Here is a 27,785-nt window from a genome sequence, read left to right as displayed (position 1 = left end):
TGTTTAAAGCAAACCCTTCCACTTAAGTGTTTTTACAATTAAGTTTTTATATTTAAGAGATTTTGGAATTTTTCATATTTTACATACCTGTGAAATGAATGGAGGCGAACAGTGGTTTGGTGCCAGATCGGACTCTTGTGGGATGTAAGTAATACGAGGCACAAAAGCCACAGGAACAAATACGTCCCAAATAAACCCTTAAGGTGAAACGTTAAGGATTTCCTCTCTTTGCTCAGGGAAAATTCCGCTGCGTCGCAGGAAAATGACGTCGTCTCTTGGTGACGTGTCAGTTTGTTTACAGGGCTGCAGCCTGCAGCAGCGCGAACATGGCTGTGGATATAACTCTTCTGTTCAAAGCCAGTGTCAAGACAGTGAAAACCAGAAACAAGGCGATAGGAATCGGCTTCGACTCCACCAAAGATGACATTTTCAAGCGGAGCAGACCCAAGAGCGGCTTCTCTCCAAGGGCAAAGGAAGTGGTGAGTGTTTCCCAGAGCTAGCTTTAGCTAACAGCATTAGGATCTACTGTGACTTTGACAGCTGACTACTGGAACGAATATACTGTGAATCCCAGTTATGCAACAGAAGTAGGGCTCACATAGAGAGAATAAACAAATATCTGACTCGCGCCTTGTATTTTAAGTTCTAACTTTATTTATGGTAGACAGTGCCCAGATGGAAGCTGCTCAGACAGTGAAAAAAGTCCATATCAGACTTTCCTCAGTCAAATTTAGATGAGCAACTCCATTTAAAGATTCATTATATATATATATATATATGTATATGTATATGTATATTAGGGCTGCCAAAGTTAATGCATTAATCTTTGCAATTCATTTAAAGGCATCTCTTAATTTTGATGGGCAATTGTGTAGCATCACACACTTTGTGTAGCAACACAGCATTTTTGTGCTTTGGACATTTCTCACTGTCTGCACAGACCTATTTAAGTTTAGTGTCCAAAGATTCTTCATCTTTTTGTGCAAGTCTTCCTTCATTTGCACAACACTATGTCCTGACCTTCACACACCAGAGTGAAAGATATTTAAAGCACAATATTCCGAGACAATGCTCCGTTTTTGTGATGTACTGATTTTCAAAATACAGGGTTCTGATATACATTATCTTGTTGTGCCTAAAATCAACCATGCATATCAATAGCAAGCACTGCCCAAAGCACTCAAACATATTAAAATGAAAGACATGTTATATAAATTAGGTGATGTTTTATGTGAAAACAGTTTCACAGCTTAACTCTGTAGAAATATTAACTTTATAGTGGGGAGGCACAATATTGGACTTTTTGCCAATATCCGATATGCTGAAATATTAGGGGTGCATGGTCTGATAACTGATACTGATACTGATATATATAAATCTTTCCCTGAACCCAACTGCAGGGGTAATTTAGTCTACTCTGTAGTGGAATACATGTATTATTTTGCATACACATGTCACAACAGATGTGGATATAAATTTAACTTTTTGTACAAAATAAATAAACACTAAAAATAATAGTTTTAGAGGGTACCAGCATAGAACTCAAGGAGGTAGCAGCTTATTCTGCCTCCAGTCAGCCTATGCTATGCTAAATACTGCCAGTATCTGATAATACATTATAGCTTTGCGTAGCACTCAAACTTAATATAATAAATAATGATTACCCATTGAGTAATAGAATAAAGTTTAATCTTTTTTGACAGTATGTTTGTTCATTTAATATAAGTAAAAATCTATATGCTGCTGTCTGCATGTGTGCTTGAGTTCACATGCACAATATGGCATCACTGTAAACTTCAGAAAGTCTGAGTTGTCACACATTCAGGCCTCTTTGTTAGTTGTCTGTGAGCCTGTGGTTATGTCAGTTAACAATGATGGGTGATGATAGGTGACACCATCACTGTCCATCAAGTCTACCCTTTTGCTAGGTGTCTATTTATCTTTACTGGAAATTTTGCAACAGTTCACAACAGAGCCTTCCATTTAAAGGCGACATAGACTGGAAGCTCCAATTAACGCTGCATTTGTGTGTGTATCTGCGTCATTACCTCGTTTATAAAACCCTAAAGTTTCAGAACAAACAGTTCAGCCACTGCTGAGAAAATAGTGTTGTATTGTTTTCCTGGGCTCTGCGAAGCGGATCGGCACTTCCCTATGCTGATGATGTCATCAGAAATCCTCACCACTCCTCTCACCACCGTAGCGCCTCCTGGTGCGGGCACTAGTCCGGGCACATCCGGTTGCGTACATTCAACCGCAGAAGAAGAAGAACTACTCTTGTTGTAGCTGCTGAGATGCAGAGCATCCACCGTGCCAGAGGGGGAGCTGTGTATCTGAGAGCTGGCGTACCAATTACGTCATTTCCAGGTACCTGGCCAATCACAACACAGTCCACGTTCTGGGGGTGCGATTTTGGTCTGAAACAGCGCGGCTGACAAGAGCATCAGTGAGGAGATATTTTGATCGGCTCGTTTGCAGCGACTGGGAGGTTTTTTAACCATGAAAACAAGTTAATATATATAAGTAGACCTCCATAACTAACATATATGTGCGATACGCATTCGATGTCACCTTTAAGTCATTTTCAGGAAATCACAGTTTCGAACATAACATTTTTAAGTCGGCATAAATGAGGCAATTTTTATTTGAAACAAAAAATAAGGTATTGGGTAATTGGGACTAGGGTTGGGGATATGATTCTTTTGATATTGAAATATATGTCTATATGAATCAAATCAATATTTCTGTCAAGCTTAAAGGAATATTTCACCGCTGGAAATATGAATGTTTATTAAAACTGGGTCATCTATATAGTAGACATGTGAAATAATATTTGAAGTAGGTGCTGACTTGGCTGAGAAAGGTAGATCATTTATTTTTGGCTCATGTGGATGAACAACGACAACTTTGCTTGCTGCCCTGCGAGGAATTGTGTTTTTTTTCTATAGTGCTAAATAGTACCCGGGATGTGCAGTTAAGGAAAGGACAAGCAATAAGTTTCCCGTAATTTGCCAGTCAGAGATTCAGAGTGGTGCAAAGAGTGGCTGCATTGCAGGCTAACACTGCAGGCTAATGCTATCAGCTATCAACCACCCAGAGTTTGGAGAAGACACTGAAATTGAAAAGCTGGAAACTCAGAGGGTTTGCTGTCTCCATTTCAAGCAGGAAGACGTCGCTGAGAGGTAAGACTGTTGCTAATATTCCACTCTATTTCGGCTCACAGTGTGATATAGTTGTCAGCAGTAAAGCAGCAAAGTTACTGTATCAAAGTAATGTTTGATAGACAGTTACATCTAAGTAAGCTGTTAGCAAAGTAAAGTCACTTTGTTTTTGCTTGAGATTTATTTAAGTGTTATTCAAATGTTTTCAATGTTATTCATGTTTGTTCAAGATGTCACAGACAATATTTTCACATGACGGTCATTTTCAGAGTGCGCTAAAATCTAATGTTATTCATAGCCTACTGTATATAGACAGGTGATGATCGTTGTGACACACCAGTTTTCAGTGAAAAATACTGCCATTACGTCTTTATGGTAGATGTCACAATGGAGATACTCCACACAGAACTGGGGAAAATAAATATAAAAAACAGCAAAATAATAATGGAAATTACATTTGCTATGTTGATAATTGTAATAAGTAATTATCAAACATTTTTTTATTAAAAACGTTTAGGCTACAGAGGCCACCAGATCTGTAACCATGGAACCAGTGGCTTTCAGAAGGAACATGACTGTGACATGAGATTAAAGACCAGGGCCTTGACGTGGAGGTGAGTGTCACCCCGCTCCACGTCTATCCAAAAAATCATCAGAAACAATTTCTTAAAACATTCAGCCAGTGTATTATATAGTGTGAATTGTTCATTAATTCATGAATGAACAATTCACATTACTACACAAACATACTGGTGAGAATATTTGCCCTTGTACACTTGATTGTTCACCAAATCCTAATGACCATGCTTTAATTTCTCATTCTTTCTCCATTTCTCTTTTTAATTTTATCTATAATTTTCCATTTTCCTTTTAGGAGAAGCATGGTTTAATCAAGTCTTTGCACCATCCAGAGTGTGTGCTCCTCTTCCAGACTCCTCCAGCTTAGCCAAATCAGATTCTGCCACTGCTCTATATATTTCATTATTTATATTTTGTTTGTATATTGTGCGAGACATTCTTTTAGATTTGTCTCCTTGTTTATTTTTATTTGTACCCTTGAATATGATGTCAAAATACTTTACTTTGTGAATAATAAAGCGTTTTTATCACCTTACCCTGCACTCTTCAGAAGTTCAGTTTTGACCATCGTTCTGTTGTCATCAGTCAACAGAGTAGCTCAGTAGCGCTGCTTCTGCAGTGTTTATCAACCTTTTTCTCCAAATTAAATCACTTTTTCCTCTAATAATACTCTAATGAAGCAACACTAAGGGCTAGAAAATAAACCACAACCAACATGAATTTGAATTTTTAATTCAAAAAAGAAAAATGTCAGACTTATTATAGCTCTTCATGAACATCAACAGTCTCTTTATAGACACAGTACTGCTTTTCAGGAGCTGAGTTTCTTCTTTTGATGTCCTGAACTACGCGCCGACCGGGTACCCAACTCTCAATTCAATCAGAGAGATTGCAGAGAGAGATTGCATTGTTTACCCAAGTGCAAACACAGAGAGGGGAAAAAATCACGTGACTCCTCACACGACTTGTCGACTTTTGCCACTGACGTTGACGCGTCGACACATCGGCTTTTCTCTTAATGCCCTAGTACCTTCTTTGGAAACAAGGAAATTGCTCATAAATATGGTCAAAAATCTTGCAATAACACAAAGTGCCTTTTCTAAATATATATACAGTGTGTATGTATATATATATATATATATATATGTGTGTATGTGTAGATATATATATATATGTGTATGTGTATATATATATATATATACAGTTGAGGCCAAAATTATTAGCCCCCCTTGTGAAATTAGACAAAACTCTTTATTTCTCTCTGGAAATTACCATTAACAACAAGTGTTTGTATTGCATTTGTTTCCAAAATAACAAAGACAAAATGTCCACTAAGTTTGATGAGAATATTTTATCGATACACTGAATTGAAACAAAAAAGGGCAAAAATGAGACGTCCAAAATTATTAGCCCCCTGGCCATTAATAGTCAATAGAGTACCCTTTCTGAGCCACAACTGAAAACAACCTCTTAAAGTAGTTCTTTACTAGGTTGGCACAGGTCTCCTGAGGGATTTTGGCCCATTCTTCCATTGCAAATTGTTCCAGCTGGTCCAAATTGCGTGGTTTCCGAGCATGGACATTCAGCTTGAGCACCTGAGACAGATTCTCAATAGGATTGAGGTCTGGGCTCTGTGCAGGCCACTCCAGGACCTTGGTTTTGGTATCCTTAATGAACGGTTGAACCAATTTCAAATGTGTGCTTCGGGTCATTGTCTTGTTGGAAGACCCAGTGACGACCTATGGATAGACTACGAGCAGATTTCTGCATATTATTCCTCAAAATTTCAACATAATTTTCTTTTTTCATGATGCCATGCACCCGAACAAGGCTCCCTGTGCCCAAGGCTGCAAAACAGCCCCACAGCATGATGCTCCCACCACCATGTTTAACTGTGGGAACTGTGTTCTTTGGGTTGAAGGTCTCTCCCTTTCTTTGCCAAACATACGCCACATCCATGTGCCCAAACAGTTCCAATTTTGTCTCCTCAGACCAAAGCACAGACTTCCAAAACTCATCTTAACCTTTCAAATGTTCACGGGGAAACTTCAGTCTTGCTGTGATGTGCCGCTCTTTGAGTAAAGGGGTTCTTCTCGGGTGATGGCCGTGAAGCCCAGCTCGATGAAGAGCGCTCACAACTGTGTTCCTTGAAACATCAACTCCAGAAGAGGCCAGGTCAGCAACAATCATCTTGGCAGATGTCCGGGGGTTCTTGCTGACATCTCTGACGATTTTCCAGAGTTTTTCTCTCCAGAGTTCTTGAAATATTGCGCTTACGACCATGCCCAGGTTTGTTTCTTACTGAATTTGACTCCTTGTACTTGGCAAAGATGCAACGTACAGCGGTTCTAGACACTGTGAAATGCTTGGAAATGGCAGTATAACCTATACCCCTTCTCCTGAGCCTCCACTATCTTCTTTGTGAGCTCAAAACTGATTTCCTTTGTCTTTGGCATGATGAGTAAAAGTAATCCCTCTCAATGTGCACATGTGCCATGTTCCTTGGATTCCTTTTATGCTGATTGAATGCTCAGGTGTTGTCAGGAAGCCAATTGACTGCACAGGTGTGGTTTGAAACCTGATTGGTTAATTAGGTTTGTTTTGAAAATAAAAATTCATATGGGGGCTAATATTTTTGACCACCCCATTTTTCACTATATTTGATATAAAGCAAGCCAAAACATTTATTTTATATCCAAAATTTACCAAAAGCTACTAAATGGCACTGGTGATGTTTGATTATATCAAGTTTTATCAATGCTGCAAACATTGGGAAGAATTTTAGGAAAATGTTCCATAATTCCTGGGGGGCTAATAATTTTGGCCTCAACTGTATGTGTATGTGTGTATATATATATATATATATATATATATATGTATGTATGTATATATATATGTATATATATATGTATATTAGGGCTGCCAAAGTTAATGCATTCGTCTTTGCGATTTATACAGCCAAGATTAAAGCGATACAATTATTTAACGCAGTTAACGCAGGTTTGTTTACGTCTGGTGTGCACTGTTGCGATCCTTTGCCTTGACTGTCTAAAAAAATAGATGCGCAACTATCTGCTGAGACCTGCGCAACATCACCAAGAGTGGAAAGTAAGTGGTAAATTAACCACTCTGGGCACCGATGCCTGTAATATGCTTGCAGCTGCCCAGTGACTTCCATTTGGACACCTACCCTGCGTGGCTGACTGCTTTAGTTCTCTCTCTCACACTTTATCATGACAAATGTTAATGTGTGAGTTTCTAAGGACATTCTCAGGTGGAGTTTTTTGTCGTGATGTTATACAGGATAGCGGTCATCCGTGTTGGCCTTTATTTTAAAATGACCTGGTTGGCACTTGATAGGTCTGATTTTCTTTGTGTAGTTATGTGTTTAAACAGGAAGATACATTTAAACAATGGCGTCTGAAATACACATTCTGATTACTCATTAATTACGTCATTAGAAGAAAAGCAATCCTTTAATCGCAGTTATAATCTAGATCAACAAATTTCGAAATGTGAGATTAATTAGTTGTTTTTTTATCTATTGACAGTCCTAATATATATTATTGTCGATTCCACGTATTTGTATAATCAATGTTTCATTCATGATATTTAGTGTATTTCACATATTCAATATAATAAATATGATGATTATCAATGCAACAGCTTTTAAACAAGAAAAAGATATCAAAGATATGAAACATGCCATATCATGATATGACAATATCCAAAATCATGTCTGACACTATAGCACATTTCAACAAACAAGTCCAGACCTCATCTGAAGTAAGCAATAAGAAAAACAACAAAGTAAATGCAACAAGCTTTTCTGATAATAACTTGAACTAATTAAATCGGCTGTTTCAATATTGGACAGATGTTCAGCTACACAAATAACATTTTGATTACAGTGCCTGTTTTAACTAATCTTTAATTGTTGGAAATTTCAAATAAGCATAAATATATTTGTGAAAATAAGTCGTGCTGAAGCTCCTGTCATGGGATATTGACCTTATAAACTTGGCAGGAAAGACAAAGTTGGCATTTAATTAGGTCAGGCAACTAGGAAACTGTAAAGCATCATCAGTGGTTGGCAGTAGGAGATGGATCATTGGCAACGAAAGGCTTTCCTCTATATGTCATGAGTTTTGCTTATACAGCCACAAGTACTTGGCTTTAACATGAATATCATGGAACACAAAACTCTTCAAAGGCACCTTGAAGAACCACTTTACGGGAGTCATTTAAGTTTTACCTGCTGTCTCCAACCTCCAGTCTGAGGCCAAGCTTTACACAAGCTCTGCACAACCAGCTTTTTGTTTCATTCCGGTACATTGATATTAGAACTGGTGGTTTAATAAAAGCACTGTTGCTGATTCAAAAGAAACCAAAACCTATCCTGTGGTGCCTGCCCTCTACTTCTCCTCATCCCCCCACCGCTGTCTCCCTCTCTCTGCAGATATCATCTCAAACCGTCCCGGTAAAGCAGCTTTTGCAGAAATTGAAAATGCAAGTTTGGAATGTCCTGGCTGCTTACAGTTATGTCGCGGTTTTCACCCACATCTCCCCCAGCTCAACTATCCTCTCTGAACAGCCTGACATAGGCAACATTTTTTTTGCCTCTTCACATGTATGATTCCATAAACATGCTGCAATAACATTTTCTTTTGGCTCTGGAGCAATTTCTTGGGGAAAGCCGATCTTCCCAAGAGCCAGTGATTAAAGGTGGAAGATCAAAACAAAGAAAATATTAAATTAGGTCCCCAGTAACAATGTTGACGGCCGTCAGCTAATGCGCAACAGATGTGAGTGCCCTTTTACATATATATAACTCTCCCAGTTCCCACTGAAGCTTCACAAATTTAGAAAGAAAACATCAAAGTTGACAAATACTCAGTGGTCCTGTGAGGCTTTTTCCACTCAAAAGGCAGCTCCATGAGAAAGGAAATGTAGCTTCTCTCAAGGCAATGCAAAAAAAAAGAGGCTTGATTGACTAATAAGAGGGCCAGTGTTTGCAGGGTGGGGTTTGGTCTGGGGTCTGTTGGTGGAACTGTGATCTCCATTTCACCGCATCACCTCATCTGTCTCCCGTAGCCTGCTGCCCCCCTCAAGTTTAAATGTATAAAAAAAATTGTTAAATTGTGGATCAAAAATAGCATTTGCATCCCCACCATGCATACCTCTGCTATTGGTATTTCAAAATTGGCTCTGTGTTGCAGTGTTTTCTTCTGGGTAATAAAAAGGGTCAGACAGACTCTTGAACGTTTTCTTGTGTTGCTCTCAAGTGTCCACACTGAAATAATATGCCCACTGACTCTCTAAACAACAGTTTGAGTTCAAGATACTATATTTTTGCTTGTGATAATGGATTTCAAACATTCTGAAATTGAACAAAAATGTACATACCTCAGAATGGAAGAGAATTGTATTGTCCAGCAGGGAAATTTGACCCAGCAGGTAAACACGATTAAGAACAATACATATAAAAACAAAGTAATAATAAAACAATACAATTAAATAAAAAGTATCTCTGTGTTGTGCCATCAGTGCATGTATACCTTAATATCCATAAAATTCATGGCTACACTTTCACATTTAAATTGACTGTAGTTAGTAGTTGGTCTATCACAAACCCAATGATATACACGCCAATGTGTGAGTGTGTTTTTGTGAAGGAGTGAATGATAACAGTTCTTTTATGAGAGCCAAGAAATGTCATATTGTTAACAAGTCAATGACAGTAAAGGATTTTACTCTTTTCTTTTCTATGATACTGTATGTTGAATCATTAGTGGGTACATTTGAGGCCCAACGTAGGACTGATTTGTAGAATATTTGTTTATGACTCTGTTAGATTTAACTGTGGGATATTTGAAGATCCTTTGCATTAAAGAGGTTAACATTATAACATTCATTCATTTCAAGCATTTATGGAATGATGTGTGTGGAAATGCACTGCTCAAGAAAATTAAGGGCACACTTAAAATTTGTTTGTGATCTTGGTTTGGTTTTTTGATGTTATAATATTTTGTTGTCAAAGAATTACATAATTTAGATCGGTAAAGATTTTTAATGCGTTTCCTGTTCATTCCTTATGTTTCTTTGAGTCAGTTTATATTACTTTGCCTATGTTTGTTGTTACGGGATGAAAAGCTACATTGTGATACATTACAATTTAGCTATACATAAGTATTGACAGAATAATTGTACACACAGGTCCAACAAATATTTTAATTAAAACAGTCATTCCCAGATACTGAGTCAGAACCCACTGATGGGTCGCAGTTTTTTCACCATTTTAATTAAGATTCAGTAAAAGAGATGAATACAATGGAATTTCGATTAAGGTATCAAGCATAGATCTCTTGAAAATGTCTGGTTTATCCATTCTAAATATAAGGTGGTAGTAAAAATAATCACAAATGTTGTATTATGCCCAAATGCCATATGTTTTTTCTATGTCAGATAGTCTCACTTTAAAAAAATCGGTCTCTGTATAAAAAGTTTTGGAAACACTGTTTTAAAGAATAGAAAACAATCATTCATGTAGTAATTTATTACCTAAATCCTGACTATTATATGTCAACTTTAACTATGAAGACTGTATAGAATGATATTATTATTATTTTTAATAACGGCTCTGAATAGGAACATTTTGATATAATCTTTGTAATGTATAAAGTTTCTTCTTTACTGTCTCAAGTCAAACTGCGTTGGCACACGGGCAAAAACATGCTCACACACAGCTGTCTAAACCGAGTCTTTATTGAGTCGACACTTTAGCCAAGGGGGAGTGATCTGTGGGGATCACCCGGAGATAAACATGCTGCTAAATGCTCTCTTTACCAGTTTGCCTAATCTCTGCACTGTTTTCCCACGAAAGCCAGCCTAATTGAATTTTGAGGCATCTGCTCTCGGGCCCAAGCACAGTCTTGATTTCGTTTCACTGCGTGCAACAGCGCTTTTCCTGTACAATTCATGAAATTGAAAAATAACGGTTGAAGAAAGCAGCTGAAAGGCAGATCTACAGATGTATGTCAAAGTCTACATGGCGAGATGGACGCCAGATACTTGGCAGATGAAATTCTTTGAGCGGAACAAAAGTAATGCTGAACACAATAGATGAATTTAAACATTTAAATATGTAGCAAGACGATAGAAGCAGCTGTGGGGGCTTTTTTTTTAAAGAATGCTGTAAGACTCTGTTGTTAGACAAATCTTAGTTATTGTGATTTACAATGGCTGAAATACTACCAGTGCAGATGACAGCAGGCTGCATACTTGACCCTGACACTCCTAAACACGGAGAGGCTGAACCATGAAACTACAACAGATGTGTTCTCATTCAAAACAGATGACATTTCTAAAAGACACTAGTGTGGCTTTCCTTATAAAAATGTAATTGGAAGAAGACATTAGAAGAGTACTATATATGTATTGTCATTTTACATTGATATTGAATATGTCAAGTGATGCTGTGGTTTGAATAACTAACTAATAACAGCAAATGCGCTGTATTGTATTTGCTTCTCACTTCATTGCTCATCATTCATCTAGAGTAGATCAAAAGCAGTGTTCCAGGCGAACGGCGACAGAAAACGAGTTTGATTGTTGCCTCGGAGGTGAAAACTGTCCAGAGATTAATTCCCTTGTTTTAAACAAGGACTGCAATATTGTACAGACTCTGTTGTTTCCACATGTACAAACTGTGATTATTGTTGCTTTGTTCATTTTTCAAATTCTCTACATGCGTTTTTTTCATCTTAATCATGCTGTTGTCTACGCTTATGTGACTCATTTTTCCATGTTCCGTGATTCTGGTTTCAGTCCTCACGTAATTCCGTTTACATGAGGATTTGCTGTCTTAACAATAAATTAGAAATTTGCTTTCAAGAGAAAGAAACTAGTTGCTTATAACATTTCCCCTTACAAATTTGGAAAGTTCTCATTCGCTCGTTTGGTTTCAAAATAATCAAATCTTAACAACATGTTTACACACATGACGAACTAGTGCAATACAATATGGCTGCAACTAACAATTATTTTTGCAATTGACTCATCTGTCAATTATTTCAATTGTTTGGTCCATAAAATGTCCTCAAAATGATGATGTTCTCAAATGTCTTATTTTGTCCACGTACCAACATTTTTTCCTTGTTTCAATTAGTTGATTATGAAGTTAGTTGATGATTAGTTTAGTAAATGAGTAATAATGGATTAATTTCACTCCTCAAGTGCAATACACAGTCATACAACAATTAAGACAACAATTGAATGTATAGTAACTGTAAGAAAATCTCTATTCTATCTTATCTATCAAATCTGTTAAATTTAGATTTAATCCAATTCAAGTGCCTTATTTTTTAACTTTTTTAATTAATAATAGCAGTTGATACTCACTTGTAAGGATATTAGGTATATCTTACATTTATTGATTTTTAAATCTTGACTATACTGAATAAAATCTAAAAACAATACTGAGTATCCACACAGGTTAAATGACCAGGAAGAAAGCATTAAAAAAAAAAAAAGGTGTGTGATGACACACTGGTGAAGCTTTTTGGAAAAACCTTCCCACATTAAGGTGTAACTTTGGATTTCACACTTAAGAAAAATAAATTATGCTTGATATGTATTGGAATGTAGGTTATGGTGCTGTGGTGGCGATCCAGCCAACATCCAGACACCTGAATACTTTCCAAGAGTAAGGGACCTAACGTGAACAAAAGCTTGACTGTAAAACGTGTTCCAATTATGCAGATATACAAAACAGTACAAGTATGTTCCTTTAAGAATGACACTAACACAACTGGAAGATAGCTGTAGATTCTGCTCCTTCTATTTAACAAAAGGAAACTATTACTGAAGTTTAATTTACATTTACAAAACTGTAATTGTTAATAGCAGTTTACCTGTGATGCAGGTTTTTTCTTTTCTAAACCTACAGTATCTGATCCTGCCTCGTTCCTCACATAGGCCACCTTGCTTTTGTGACTATTCATTTTATCATTTCATTTTCGTTCCACTGTGGTGTCCAGGCTATTTTATCAAACGTGACAACCCCCAGCCAACATGTGTTTCACATGAAAGTGAATGCTGAAATGTGATGTGATTGCTTCAAAATGTAGCAACATGGTTTCCAGTGAAATACTAGTCTAGGTGACTCCACTAAGGTTTTTTTTTTTTTATCATACCGCCGTTTCATTCACAGTGTTTTGGGAGCACTGACACACAATTTTTTTTGAAAACGAGTCTCAAAAAAAATCTCAAAGTGCAACCCTTGCATTTTCAACCAATACGTTACTTTGGTAAAGCAATGATGTCATAATCCGCCCTCTGTCTTGAGGTTGCTCATCTTTTCTTCATTGTCGCCTTGTGATTGGAGATTGGTTGGTTAATCTTTTTCCGTAGTCTGGCTTTATTCACTCTGTCTCTGTCACTGTCATTGTGTACATTGTACATTACTTGAGTAAAGTTTTATTTCAAAAGGTTTGTAAACATCGCTGCTAGAGAATGTTGAGCATGCCGTAAGGGCATGATCAACGTCGTCTTATTCACTTTTGTACGGTGGTCTGTGCAGTGCCACGTACAGGCCTGGCATATGTACTACAACGTTTGTAGTAGTTTTGTGGGGTTTTGTGTGGATGAAGACCTTTCTTGAAATTCTGCTGTGTTTATGGAAAAAGAAAAGATTGTTTACGCTTTGTTCCATGTCCGCGTGGATAGGGCCTCAGTGGTGATGTCACAACACCATTCATCTCTCTGAGCTTCAGCAGCAGGACATTTAGGACTGGCTCATGCTTGCCATGTTCTGTGTCCACAGAGAGCCATTTTGGATTTCCGTATGCGCGCACACAAGGCTACATTTCCATTCATACTCAAATGAGGGTCCGTGTCAGTCCACACTCACTCTCATGTTCCATTACAGTAGTGGCAATTTCTTCAGGAAATCGCCCTTGTTTGTGTTTCCTTGAATTCTATGCGCAATGAGTTGTACATATGTGGGTACTGATGAACTTCCTTATATAATCTTAAGGAAGGCTCAATGGTTACCATCTTCTTTACAAGATCGTGCCACCAACTTGACTGGAAAGTGTTGTGCATCCATGTGTTATCAAACTGGTGGTTAGGTCTGCATGGACCCACGTGGAAATGGAAACTGATTTTAATTGAGAGCAATGACTTTTATTTGATTTGAGATGAGTATGACACAAAAGTCTGATTGTTGTCTTCTTCTAGATTGTCAAAATAATGGACTACAAGTTCATAATAAAGTCTCAATTGAATCAAATTGATATAAAATGTCAATCTCTCTTATAAGTTTACCTTTTGCATCAATTAAAATGTAACACCAAGATATGCATACAAGAGCTGATGGCCATAGCTATAAATTTAAGTGAAAATTCAGAAATGCATGAATGAAACTTTGCACATATCAAAAAAAGTCAAAGATTCTGTTCATGAATAAACTTAAAGGCTTTGTTTGATGATGTTTTTTGTTTATAGATCTGAGTAAAGCCTTCTAACTGCAAATAGACACAAGAAGACAAAACTGAGCCCATTAGAGAGTTAGACATAAACATGATAATAAACTCAACATGTGGCTCTGTCTTCTCCACTGAAACATCCTTTATGTATCAGGCCTACATACCTAAACACAACATAGCATGGCGTCAGTATGGATAGCCCTCGGTCAGGACATGCAGGGACTTAAAACTAAAGCAGGGCAGCCATCATTGAGTTCTGTCAGTTACCTGGATTTAACAAAACAAAGAGTCATCCAAGCTCTTAAAGAAATCTGCTAGCTAAGCCCTTTCTCTTTTCTTCCTCATAATAATCCCCCCTGATGGTTTGTTTGGGCTCAGTCGGGGCTGGAGGGAAGCAGGGGGAAGGAGAAAGTGAGGAGGTAAAGTGGGGGTCTTTGATGATGACGAGATTAGATGTAGCCCGGCAGACTGTCTCCTCCTGCCTTCGCTACAAGAGCCCTGCCTCTCTCCCTCTCTCTCTCTCACACACACACACACACCTATATACACCATACACTGGTAGGGTGAGCGGGCTGCACAAGGCCACCCTCTTCCTCATTGTTGAGGAATTACTTGCTCTTTAGGGTCTTAAGTTACAAGAGCAATTGATCCCTCTGACCCCCTGCAAACCCTTGAGGTTGTGCTGGGAATCTGAGCCCCAATGTATACACTCAGGAGACAGCTCAACCCTCAGAGCAGCAGTCCTGATGCTCTCCAGCCCCTCCACCACTGACTGAGTCTCTAATTCTGTGTATTTAGCCCTGCCTGCTGGTCAAAAAGGTGTAGTGGCACTGATATAGTCATTCAGGTAAATGCTGAACATTTTATAGTGTATAGTTTGATATTTTATAATACTGCACTTTTTTACACTTTTGTTTTTATTTTTGGATGAATATATTATGTCAATATTATGTATTCTTATGTCCCATGCCTTGTAAAATGTTTCCACTTTCACAAAAAAAAACTATCAGTTATAACTGATTTTACATGAGATTAAATTGATTTTATAGGGACAAAACATGTAAATAAACCATTGTTTGGCTACAATCTTGCATTAGGGTTGCAACTACAGATTATTTTCGATTAATCCAGATTGGTCCATGCACTGTCAGAAAATATCAAAGTGTTGATCAGTGTTTCCCAAACCATGAAATTAATCTTAAAACCAAAATTATTCAGCGTTAATGATTTATTTGTTATATGATGCAAAAACAAAAAAAGTAGTTTTAATTGTTTAAAAAAAAATAAAAAATAGTCAAACTTATGAATTGATAGAATTGATTGATATTTTTGGTTTTTATTAACCAAATTGTCTGAAAATAATCCAGGTATTATTCACTCATAAAAATAATATCATATTAACTTTCGGTCAGCTATCTAACTGATAATCAATAACCACATTTAGATGTTCCAGCAATAACTTTATAATAATGTATAATGCAATATTTGTCATCATCATCATTTCAGGCTGCTGAATAACCCATTCTGTCCAATCTAAGACAATCAAGCAAACAACAATAATAATAAAAAAAAATATTATTTATTCATCAGCTGTAGTACGTTTGGAAAGTCTCCCATGAGCTTGCGTCATAGTTGCTCTCATTCACTGCGACACAACATAAGGTACAATGTTTTGAAAGTATTTGAACCATAAGAAAGGTTCTCTTCTCCTCTGAACCCAACCCATCTCAACTGCTCTGAACAACAATTAACTCTTGACCTCTAATAATTAAGGGTCGGCTTGCGCAAGTTAGCATGTCCCCCACAGCGCTGTCCTGCGTCACTGAGCTACTGTCTAAACCAGAGAAGGAGAGCTTGGTTTCTAACAAATTACTCGGCTCTGTTTATCTTGACACCTTTGGTTCTGTGTTGAAGAAATTGTAATTTTTCAAACGTCAGCTCGAATAGACCACTGCTTCAGGTCACCGTGACGCTGGGAGTGAATGTTTAGAGACATTATTAGACGGCTGGTGCCAGGTTGCTCCTTACAGCCAAGGCAATTTGATAATTGAGGTTGTTAGAGTGAAAAGGCTGAAGGCCGAAGACAGCGTTATTATGCTATGAAAATAATCTCCCACGCTCTTGGGTTGCTTGTCACAATCAAACTCATTGTGTCACTTTTCAGTCCCGGGCTTGTCTCAGTTCTGTCTTCTTGTGCATCTCACAGAGCGTGTTGTGTGAATATTTGCACCTTGTGCTCTGCCAGCGGAGCTCTGTGGACAGGGAAGCAATTTGTTCTTTTTTTAATATTTGACCGAATTACAGGAGCAAATATTGGATTGAACCAAATTTCCTCTGGTTTTCCTGTGCACACACTCAGCGATAAATAGTAGCCGATCGTGAATTTAGAACTTATTAGAGATCGCTGTGTCACTTCTCTGTGTGCACTTTTGTTTATGAGAGCTGTTTGTGGAGGAAATGGCAGGTTTAATTTTTGTATGTCACAGACTTGATGAACTGTCAAAAGCAAATATTGAGACTTTGCAGACTTCAACAGTGGTCGTCTGTCACTTCCAATAAATACAAAATGATACATTTACTCTGGCTCTCTCTAAATGTAGTTTAGAGAAAATGGTTTCCTGGTACATGTCTAAAAACTCTCTTGAGCTGTGTTGACATGGTTTACATGTGGAGGTGTAAGTGAGGCATTACATTTAAAGAGACTCATTGACAAGAAGTTAATGAAGTTAACTAAAGCTTTTTCTCTCTTTATCTTGGCAGATCTCGAATATTACAAAGCTCAAAGACTTTCTGCTACAACACAGGAAGGATTATGTGAGCGCCGGAAGGTAAGCTTCTCCCAAAACCACATCACACTCATTCACCGCAATCAACAACAGCAGCAGGGGAAACCTACCAAGGCTAAAGGCAGGGGGCGGACATTATGGCTCCTACGTTCAGATTAGCAGCCCCATTGTTCGAATCAGATTCAAATCTGAGTCATTACAGATCAGATTTGACAGTTTATTCTTAAATACATGAGTGTTGCATCTGAACGTGACTGATCTCTCAGAACTAATTCCTTTTTGCATGCGACATCAACAACAACAGAAAACGTAATATTTATGGGACCACTCAATATTGAAGATATGTAAGAAAGATAAGATAGAATGTACCTTTATTGAATCCCCATTGGGGAAATTCATGTCTGGAAAGGGTATAGTCACCTCCCACTTTCAAGAGGTTTGACCAACAGACATAGATCAAAATGCCTCTGTACGCAATTAGATAGACCTACGACCAATTGGATCAATGATTTGGATGATGTATGCAGAGCGACGAAAAACATAACAACAAACATGCTTGTTGTCGTTTTCTAGCAGCGATGGCTGTCTAGTAATGGCGACTTTTGCACGGTGGAGTTCCATTGAGCAAGTTGCTTAAAGTGGAAGCAACAGCCAACTTGAAAGACAGCTGCTCTTCAGTGGCTATCATGTTGGATGTATACAGAAGCTTCTTGCCGTTGGCTCTGTTCTCATTGTGTTAAGCCCGCCAGGGGGAAATTGTTTCCTTTTTTTCTGAGATTTTGTACTTGGCCAAAACTTAGCCAGATGTGTTTGAAGAGCAAAATCAAATCCCTGCCATATTCAGATGTGTTCACCCAGGCTAGGAAATTCAGAAAAATAAGTTATCGCAGTGAATTTGTGGGTAAGATTGTTTGATTTTGCCATGCACCCGTGGCCACATATATAATATACATATATCTGATATAGGACCACATACTGAAGTGGAAAGTCGGAATTGGCAGTTGCATGTGTGTCCACACAAAATTTGAACTGAGTCACCTTACCTGACGTCACTTCAGCCTGGTAATCTGAATGTAGCTTTTCATTCTGACAAAAATTGAAGGGGTCAGAAGTCTGGTTTTATTTAATAGGACTTTCAAATATTTCTGTCTATGTGTGTGTGTGTTTGCTGCAGGGGCTTGCTGCTGGCAGGAGGTCAGCAGCGAGTAGGGTGGTCTGTAGCGGCAGGCTCCAGTTTAATTGTCTGGAATAATTGAGCTGCAACCAAGTGGAGAACAAATCACGCCCTGGGACTAATCCAGGCTTTCCTCCCTTCAAGGCCCCCTCTGTTTTGTAGGTGTGATTTTGTGGAGTAGCCTATGTTTTCTTAGGTTTGTTGATAAAGGCAAGAACGCGTGAACTAAACATTAGATATGTTGATGGGTGTGGAGTTCATCAGCATTAACTGGTGGGAAAGTACGTCAAGATGCCAGCACTGGCCTCCTCTACATTTAGCCTCGTCACAGCTCGTCTCCATTGCCTTTGCCAGACCAATAATTGCAGACTGTGGATTATTAGTGTATTTGTGTAGCTGGTTCAGGCCAAGAATGGCTAATTAAAGTAAAAACCTCACAGAGGATAATGTCAAATAGATGGGTGAATTTCTCTGCCATCAGGTCTCTTCCCGCATGACCCTGATTCAGAATTGGGGAAAGCAGATGGGCATGTGTCAGTATTTTGGTGTTTGGAGAGTTTAAACTCTGAGTGTCATTGATCTCATGTGCTCTTGCAGTCTAATTTTGTCAGATCTTACTCGTATGACGGACAATGAGCGAGATCAGATCGACCAGGACGCTCAGATCTTCATGAGGACCTGTTCTGAAGCCATCAAGCAGCTACGCAATGAAGGTGGGACATCGTATTGTTGTTGTTTGAGTTAGTGACATCTAATGGTGAGACTGCAAACAGAAGACTGATTTACTCACCATTCCCTACTTCAAGCACATCAAGAAACTATGGTGGCGTACCAAGAAGGATGTTGATTTTATTAGTTTGTATATTAAGCTTCTGATTAAAAATACAAAACTCACACACTGGCTGTTTGTCTGTTGGGGCTGCTTAAGAAACATCAAAATGACAGACTCTGTAAAGCAAGGCAAGGGTATATTGTACAATAAACAACACATTTTATTGTAAAGTGTAACTCAACTCCCTTTTCTTCTGGTGTAAACCAGTGTATAAGGATATCTATTAATGCTTTTGCTTATCCAGGTGCAGATCTTCACACTTTTAGTGCAAAGTAGTGTTGTAGACAAGACCACCTAAACCGAGACCAAGTCGAGACCAAGACCACAGTGTATGGAGACCAAGACAAGATCAAGACTTTGAGGGGTCGAGACCGAGACAAGACCAAGATTGTTAGCGTCGCTTGCACTTTTGTGGGGGCGTGTGAAAGGGGGCGGGAAGGGTGAAATTTCAAATGAGTCAAGTTATTGGTTGTACCCGAAGCAATACGATTTACGCAAAATCACAGTAATGATGTTAACAAGTTAATCCAAAAATGCACAGGCAATTTATTGATATCCCCACAGTTGTGGTCTTGACCGGTCTTGAAATAAAATCTGGGTCCGCTTTGTCCGAGACCGAGACAAGACCGAGTAAAAATGCAGACGATTCAAAAAGTGGTCTCGAGACTGGTCTCGACCAAGACCGTTCTCGAGTACTACAGCACTAGTGCAAAGTATTGAAATTCTACATTATACACAAATTCTGCTTTCTTTGTCCATGCTAATGCCACTGCTAATGCATTCTTTTGTCACCCTCCTTTCCAACCAGTGCAAGGGTTGTTGTCCCAAATTTTCTCTCTCCACTGCTTGAAGTGTGGTCTGAGCGATTAATACACTCCTTTCACTGAGCACCTTATACAGCTCTCAGCCCACTTACTGGCATTTTTCAAAATGTTATCCTCAGAAGATGGGGTTTAGTTACCCTCTAAAAGGAATATTATACATATACAAATGTATTTGAACTGATTTTGTTATTGTTGATGCAGCAGAGAAGAAGATAACATCAACCCAACTAAAGGAGCACAGAGGAGCAGTGCTGGACCTCATTGAAAAGTATCTGAGAGGTGAGTTTATGCAGCTCATTCAGCTTTGATGAAACTTGTCTTGTACCAAACAGTCCACAGAGGCTTTGGTATACAAGTGTATGACGATTTGCAGTTCATTATCTCTTTCTTAAAGACATCTACTATTTAAGAAATTGATGAATTAGCTGTATGTATGTATTTCTTCTGTCTTAAAGGAGTGTGCAAGCTGTATTCTGAACAGAGAGCAATTAGAGTCAAGAGAATGGTGGACAAGAAGAGACTGTGAGTGTTCAGCAATACTCAACTCAACGCAAACCTCATTCACACAATTTCTAAAATTGATTCTAGGGACGAGCCAAAACTATACTCAAAATCACTGGATCAGATATGGGGAAGAAATCAGCAATGGTGTTTTAGCTGAATCATTTTTTGGAACACCGCTTTATTGGAGCAGAGTCACTAGCATTGTTTACATGGACGCAAGTAATCGGAGTAAAACCCTGATCAGAATAAAAATATGTCATGGAAACATGTATATCCAAAAACCCTGATTCCATACCGCCCATTCGGTAAGAAATGTAATGCACAATGAGAGGACTGGTATATGCCGATCGTCATTCACAGCAGAGTTCATATCAAAAGTTGATTTGATCATGACTTCCTGGTGCTAACATGTTTCTTATTTATGTAAATGTGACATATTTCCATTTAGTTACTGCTGTTTTCCATTCCAAAACAATTAAATTGTATTTATAGCGCCAAATCACAAGATACATGATCTCAAGGCACTGTATATATTAAGTAGTAGTTACAATATTTTAGAGAGAAGAGAAACCCAATAGTTCACACAATGAGCAAACACTAGGCATCAGTGGAGAGAAACAAACTCCCTTTTAACAGGAATCTGTGACAGAACCAGACTCAGAGATGTGCAGCGTCGACCTTGGCCAGTTGGGGTGAAAGGAAAAATGGGGGAGAGAGAGAGAGAGGGACATGCAGCGCTTGTTTACTACTGAAGCAGAAGTGAACCTGCTTCTGCTTCCGGACGTCAAAATAGTCTGACTGAGCAGTTAATGCATGTGCACACAATTGTAAAATCCAATTGAAATGAAGAAATTTGGCACATGTAAACATAGCTATTGTTACATAGTAATGGCTGCTACAAATGTGTTAACAGCTTCATAGTTTCACAGATGTAAAGTGACCGTGTCGGACTGATACCGTAATTGATTCACATGGTTTTAGATCCAGACTGGCACCAGAACACCACAGTCGGGTGGAGAAACCACGAGAGGTGGAGCCTGTGGAGGGGAAAACTGTCAAGGAGGAAGGTTCTGGTAAGGTTAGATGGAATGACCAACACACACACACACACACAAACACTTAAAGCACATATATAGACTAACAGAGTAGGAGTACACAACAGATCCGTGTCATACAATCAGCAAACATATCACTCAATTTTAATTTATGCAGGTGAGTACTATTGTACACATTATCATGAGCTGTCTTCATGTATGCAATCCACTATTCATACACAGGGCAACTCAAAGTGCTTTACATGGGCATAGAAATATAGAAAATCCAAGACTAAAACTAAGATATTTAAATCAACATTAAAATTAAAATAGTCATTCAAATCATGAGAGATAAAGGTGTGATTTACCAATACAAAGTGCATATAAAAGACAAGAATTAATTGATAATTAAGATGATTATTTAAGAATTTAAGAAAAATTAAATAATATATATTATATATAGTAAATAATAATGTTTTCAGGCCTGATTTAAATGAGCAGACCTCAGGTGTTCCACAGGGGAGGAGCAGAAGAACTGAATGCTGCTTCACTTTCTTTGGTTCTACATCTGGGAAACACACAGTAAACCTGTTCCTGATGATCTTAGAGCTCTGGATGCTTCATAGGGAACTAATAAGTCTGGGATATATTTTGGTCCAAGACCATTCAGTGCTTTTGAATTTGAAATCTATCCTTTGACTCACGGGAAGCCAGTGTTGTGATCTGAGGAGTGGTGTGATGTGGTCCAATTTCCTGGTATTAGTCAGGACTCTGGCAGCAGCCTTCTGGACCAGCTGCAGCTGCCTGATTGATTATTGTTAAGACCCTTAAAGACACCATTGCAATAATCTAGTCTGCTGAAAATGAAAGCATGAACAAGTTTCTGTGTCTTGTTTGGACAGAAAACCCTTGATCTTTGCAATGTTCTTCAGGTGGTAATAGCCAGACTTAATGATAGCTTTTAGGTGGTTGTTAAAATTCAGGTCTGACTCAATAATTACACCAAGATATATGCCTTGATTTGTAGCTTTCAATGACATGGTGTCAAGGAGAGCACTGACCTTTGACCTTTCATTTTTGAGGCCAAAAACAGTCACTTTAGTCTTGTCTGCATTGAGCTGGAGAAAGTTCTGGCACGTCGGCTCACAGATTTGATGGATTCACTTACTCAGTGAGAGTAAGGTACTCTAGTCATGTGATGACACTGGAATATAAAGTTGGGTGTCATCTGCATAGGTGTGATAAGAGATAGAGCTAGAGGCAGCGTGTAGATGTTGAATAGAAGTGGCCCGAGAATGGACCCTTGAGGAACCCCACATGTCAGAGTCATCATTACCAACTGAGACAAAGTATTCCCTATCTTGTAAGTATGATGAACCAGTTTAGCACAGCACCAGTAAGTCCCACCCCTTTTTCCAGTCTGTCAATCAGTATGTTGTAAACAACTATGTCAAATGCGACACTAAGGTCCAATAATAACAGGACAGTGGTTTGAGATGCATCATAATTCAGATGTATGTCATTTAAGACTTAAATAAGTGTGGTCTCAGTGCTGTGGTGTGCTCCCAATCCAGCCTGAAAGTCAGTGAAGAGATTGATTTGCACCAAAAAGGCATGAATTTGTTGATAAACAACGCTGATTGATCTGTTGGATATGGGCCTATAGTTACATCCAGATTAGATTTTCTTTTTTAGAAGTTTAATTATTGCAGTTTTCATAGCCTGGGGAAACTGCCCTGACTGAAGAGAAGTGTTTACTCTCTGCAAAACATCTGAAGCTGTGCAGTTAAAAATAGTTTTAAAGAAATTTGTTGGCAGAATATCAAGGCAGCATTTTGTGGCTTTTAACTGTTTAACAGTTTCTGTTGTGCCAGATTAGCTGGAGAACAAGAAGGCAAACGTGACATCATGATTTTGCTTGAGCCGGCACTGCAGATTGTTTGTTTTATCTGTATTTTATCTGATGATAAAGGCTGCAAAGTCGTTGACTTTTTGGACAGCAGTTCAGCTGGGACTGGAGCTTCTGGGTTCAGAGAACAATATTCAGGCATTCTTACTGTTTCTATTAATAATCTCTGAGAAGAGTGATCAATTCGTGGTTATAGATTTGGAGGCTCTCGTTATAGATGTCATAGTAAACCTGGAGTTAGTTTTTTTGCCACCTGCGTTCTACTTTGGCTCCAGACTCTTTTGAGCTTTATCAGTGTGGCATTTCTCCAAGGTGACTTTTTCCTTCCTGATGAAACTTTGGTCCTGATTTCGTCGATGGAATCAACTACAGTCGTAACTTTGGTACTAAAACTATTCACAAGGTCATCAACAAGAGCTGAGCGCAGGGTTTGGTGATGCTGCAAAAGCCTGCGTGAATAATGCACAGGTGTTATCATGAATGTAACGTCCTTCGCCTTTGATAGGATTAGCAGGGGTGGTCATTTTAAATGAAACGCAGCAATGATCAGAGAGTGCGACATCAGTCCCCACAACCTCATAGATATTAAGACCTTTGGAAATAATTAGATCTAGTATAATGTCCCGTGTTATGTGTTGAAACTGTTACATGTTGAGAAAACCCAAAGTTATCCATTAAATCATAAAATATCATAAAAAGTTCTTTAGCACTTCCATCTTTGCAATTATCAGCATGAATGTTAAAGTCACCCACTAAAACAACACAATCAAAATCAATGCATCAAATAGACAATAGTTTAGCAAACTCACTGCATTGTATTTTAGTCTGTAGTTGGATGCAAATGTTGCTTCGACAAATGAACTCAAATGATCAACATCACAGCCCAATAACTAGTTTGTTTGTTGTTGTTTTTTATTATGTTATCATTATATTACTTTATTATTTTGAATCAGATTTGTTAAGCTTCTTAAATTCAAATATTTCCCTACTCTTCTACATCAAAGAAACCAGAGAAACCATTTTTCATCATTTATACCATTTACCATCATTCACATCACAGATAGGTGACTAATTATTATTACTTAATGTAGTATTATTACTTTGTTCCTGTCAAAATTCAATGTGATCACATACCCTGGTATATAAGTATAGTAGTTTGTGGGGCACGTACCACAGTTTGAGAACCAAGGCACTAGACAATGAAGATAACTACAAGGAAATACAGAGAGAATTAGCAACCAGTGAATGCAGAGAATGGCCTCGGACATGTTGTGATTTTCACTCTGTTTGTCGTCCTTCAGAGAAGAGTGTGTCTGAGGTTCTGGACAACACTGTGGAACACCTGTGGGAGGAGGTCAGAGTGGAAGACGAGCTCTCTCCTGAGGAGATCCAGATGGTACTCAGCGCCTCGGGCGTCATCATTTATGATTCATGTTGTACCGTATATGGTGATGTGTATGATTCGTGTGTTCAGTAGAATGATTTGAATAGAGGTCCAAATATCTTTTCATTTATTTGTCATTACACAAATGACACAAAGTGTGTGTGTGTCCAGTTTGAGCAGGAGAACCAGAGGCTCGTGAGTGAGATGAACAACCTGGTGGATGAAGTGAGGTGAGTCTCCTTTTTAATAAGTGTGTCATATACACAGTGTATTTAGTTACAGTTACTAGTTACTTCTCCCAAAAAGTACTGTTACTGAGTTACAAATAATAAAAGTAACTAGTTACTAGGGAAAGTAACTAATGCGTTACTTTTAAGTACATTTTATTTGCTCAAAGAATTTGGAGCCCGCCTCCACCGCCTCTCTAACAGAACTTACATTTCATATGCATGTTCAATTATTTATGATAAATCTGAATATTATAATGAAATGTACAATTAATGTAATAAATTACTAACAGAAACAGTGTTAGTTTAATGTTGCTGTGGGATGAAGTGAGTCTAACATGGAGAAGCACTTTTGTCCAGGGCATAATGTGACTTTAATGTATAAATTTTTTCCTTTCATTTCATTTACGGAAAAAAGTAATGGCTATACTTCCAGTTGAAGAAGGCTGCTTTAGGATTAACCGGGCTCGGTTAATCCTAAAGCATTAGGCGGTTTTGTGGTTGTCTCATGAGAAAGAAGAGTAAAAAAAAACAAAAAAACTTTGCCTCTTGTTTTAGAGATTTAGTTGAAAACAGCCTCAATGAGATAATAATGTAACACACTGCGTTTCAGTAACAGTAACAACGTCATCATGATTGAAACAGTAATTTATTAGATTACTCGTTACTGAAAAAAGTAACGCCATTTATTTCTAACGCCGTTATTCCCATCCCTGCATATACATCATGAATATTACCAGGAGAGGTCACTCTGTTTCAGTATTCTGAAATCAGTGCATTTATGTGACATTAGAAATAAAAGTGATGATAGTGTTTAGGCCTGCAGTGATTCATTGATTGCTAAATGAATCCTATCTATTTTGCATTAATCATATTTGTTCAATCAGTTTGAGTGTTTTACAACTAACACAAGGTCTCATTTTCTCAGCTTCTTAAATATGAATATTTTCTGGTTACTTTGCTCCATGTAACAAAGAAATCATTCAAATTGAATGAATTCAAGGTTTGGGAAGAGTACTTTGTTCTGGTCATTGGTGCAAAACAGGAGCAAAAAACACATTTATATTAGAACAAAATCATTTTTTTTTTTTACAAATGATTTCAAAAAGAATACTAGGTATATGAAAATAAATGTAAACAAAAATCTGTGCAGTATGGAAGTTGTGCAACAAAAATAATCCACAGGTTATGAAAATAATTGTTAGCTGCGGTGCTCATTGTGTTATTTTTCTGTTGAACTGTGCGTGGAAATGGACTTAATATTAAACTAACTGCTGGATACTGCAGTCAGACATAGATGTAACATCACATGACTTCCCCTCCCTCTAAATGACATGAAATACCAGGTGAGCATCACCACACTTATTTGACCAGACGGGATTTCATCAACCCAAGGACAGATTCAATTATCATCACTGCTGCTAGAACAAAAATCCCTGACGTTTGTTCCTAACATCCATAACACTGACGCCACCTGGACAAGGTTAAATATGATATTCACACTGTTTCCTGCTTCCTCTTTGTGCCCGTCAGGCAAATCGAGGGGAAGGTGGTGGAGATCTCTCGACTTCAGGAGATCTTCGCTGAGAAAGTCCTGCAACAGGTGAGCTGAGTTCCTTTCCTCTCACTCACTCAGTTACTTATATTATGCACAGTGTTTTGATGACAAGTTTTGTCTTTCTCAATTTCCTTGACAGGAATCAGAGATAGACAATATTCATCAACTGGTCGTGGGGGCCACGGAGAACGTGAAAGAAGGCAACGAAGATATACGAGAGGTAACACTAGATCACTTTATCATCTGTAGTGGATTATAAAAATAATCTAATCTGTTTTCTTTGTCGTTCCCTTCTGTTTCAAGGCAATAAAAAACAACGCTGGCTTCCGGGTGTGGATCCTCTTCTTCCTCGTCATGTGCTCTTTCTCTCTGCTCTTCCTGGACTGGTACGACAGCTAACACAGCTGCCAGCACGCACTCTGTGTACGTGACCGCAAACTGCTCTGGCTCTGCCACATAACTGGAGAAAACAGTAACGAGTGATGACAGCGCTGAGACTCAATGTTCAGTTTGTATCGTGATGAACACAGTTGTTCTTCAGAGAAGTTCTGGATTCCGGTAGACGTGGCTGTTTGTTATTCCCCGAGCTGAAGCATCACTTTGTCTTTGTCCAGTGCTTTTAGTGAAGCTGCAGTTTGCTGAGAAGCACTTGTTTGAAGGCGAGCTGCATAGGGAGCACTGTATCCACTTTTCCATTATTAGTGTGAATGTCTGTCTTTTTCTCAAGAGGAATGATCATGGTTGATAATGACTGAAAAACACAGCTTTTGCTTTCTGTTGACCTCGTTTGGAGCCAGATTTACTGCAGGATTCTGTGTGAATGTTCATCTTCTGTTTGTAGTCATTCAACTTAAACCTCGCTGTCAAACCACTGAATAATGTTTTGTTATCCAGGCCTCTTTTTTTTTTTTTTTTAATCTGTCACAACACAACTGTACTGACACCACTCACATTCTAGTAAAACAAGAAGTAATATCCTAACTTCAGTTCTGTCTCTCTTTACTTATGAGTTATTATTTATCTCACATTTATGTCAAGATTTCAGGTAACAGCAGGAAAATATAGCCTGTCCCAGTTTTTGGGATTCAAACAGCCAGTGATGCTTCAGATAATTACGACATATTAGGAGTATTAAGGCCACATTGAGAAAAAATAAATTCACAGACTTCGAGAATAAAGTCGTAAATTTACCCACTGATGCATCCCCCGATAACCCTGCAGTCGACCAGTTCCAGCTGTTTCCCCTTCCACAAAAGCAGTGATTTCATCCAAGTCCGCAACTCTCCTCTTCTAAAACAATAGGTTAGAATATTGCGACTTTATTCT

At 38.3% G+C, this 27,785-nt stretch overlaps 1 protein-coding gene across 2 annotated transcripts; it reads left to right on the top strand.

Moving 5' to 3' along the window:
• The first annotated feature begins 80 nt into the window (after positions 1 to 80).
• On the top strand, positions 81 to 27,440 carry stx18 (syntaxin 18). Of its 2 annotated transcripts, none has more exons than XM_058631130.1 (11): positions 81 to 479; positions 16,988 to 17,055; positions 18,785 to 18,900; positions 20,048 to 20,122; positions 20,299 to 20,365; positions 21,329 to 21,420; positions 24,592 to 24,686; positions 24,846 to 24,904; positions 26,435 to 26,504; positions 26,599 to 26,679; positions 26,763 to 27,440. In XM_058631130.1, the coding sequence occupies exons 1-11, from the start codon at positions 327 to 329 to the stop codon at positions 26,856 to 26,858; spliced, it is 972 nt and encodes a 323-aa protein (XP_058487113.1). In that variant the 5' UTR covers positions 81 to 326; the 3' UTR covers positions 26,859 to 27,440. The 2 variants fall into 2 exon arrangements, with proteins under 2 accessions (XP_058487113.1, XP_058487112.1); XM_058631129.1 differs by having other exon boundaries at positions 83 to 479; positions 20,045 to 20,122.
• Positions 27,441 to 27,785: the final 345 nt, after the last annotated feature.

This window comes from Solea solea, chromosome 6 (genome assembly GCF_958295425.1).
Source record: "Solea solea chromosome 6, fSolSol10.1, whole genome shotgun sequence".
In the NCBI taxonomy this organism is placed as follows: Eukaryota; Metazoa; Chordata; class Actinopteri; order Pleuronectiformes; family Soleidae; genus Solea; species Solea solea.
The sequence above is the reverse complement of the archived record's forward strand: the minus strand, read 5'-3'. Positions and strand labels throughout refer to the sequence as shown.

Coding starts and splice junctions, on each gene's coding strand:
- stx18 (XM_058631129.1), top strand. CDS start 327: ATGGCTGTGGATATAACTCTTCTGTTCAAAGCCAGTGTCAAGACAGTG. Junction 18,901..20,044: donor CAAGCAGCTACGCAATGAAG/GTGGGACATCGT, acceptor TTGTTGATGCAG/CAGAGAAGAAGATAACATCA. Junction 26,680..26,762: donor GCAACGAAGATATACGAGAG/GTAACACTAGAT, acceptor TTCTGTTTCAAG/GCAATAAAAAACAACGCTGG.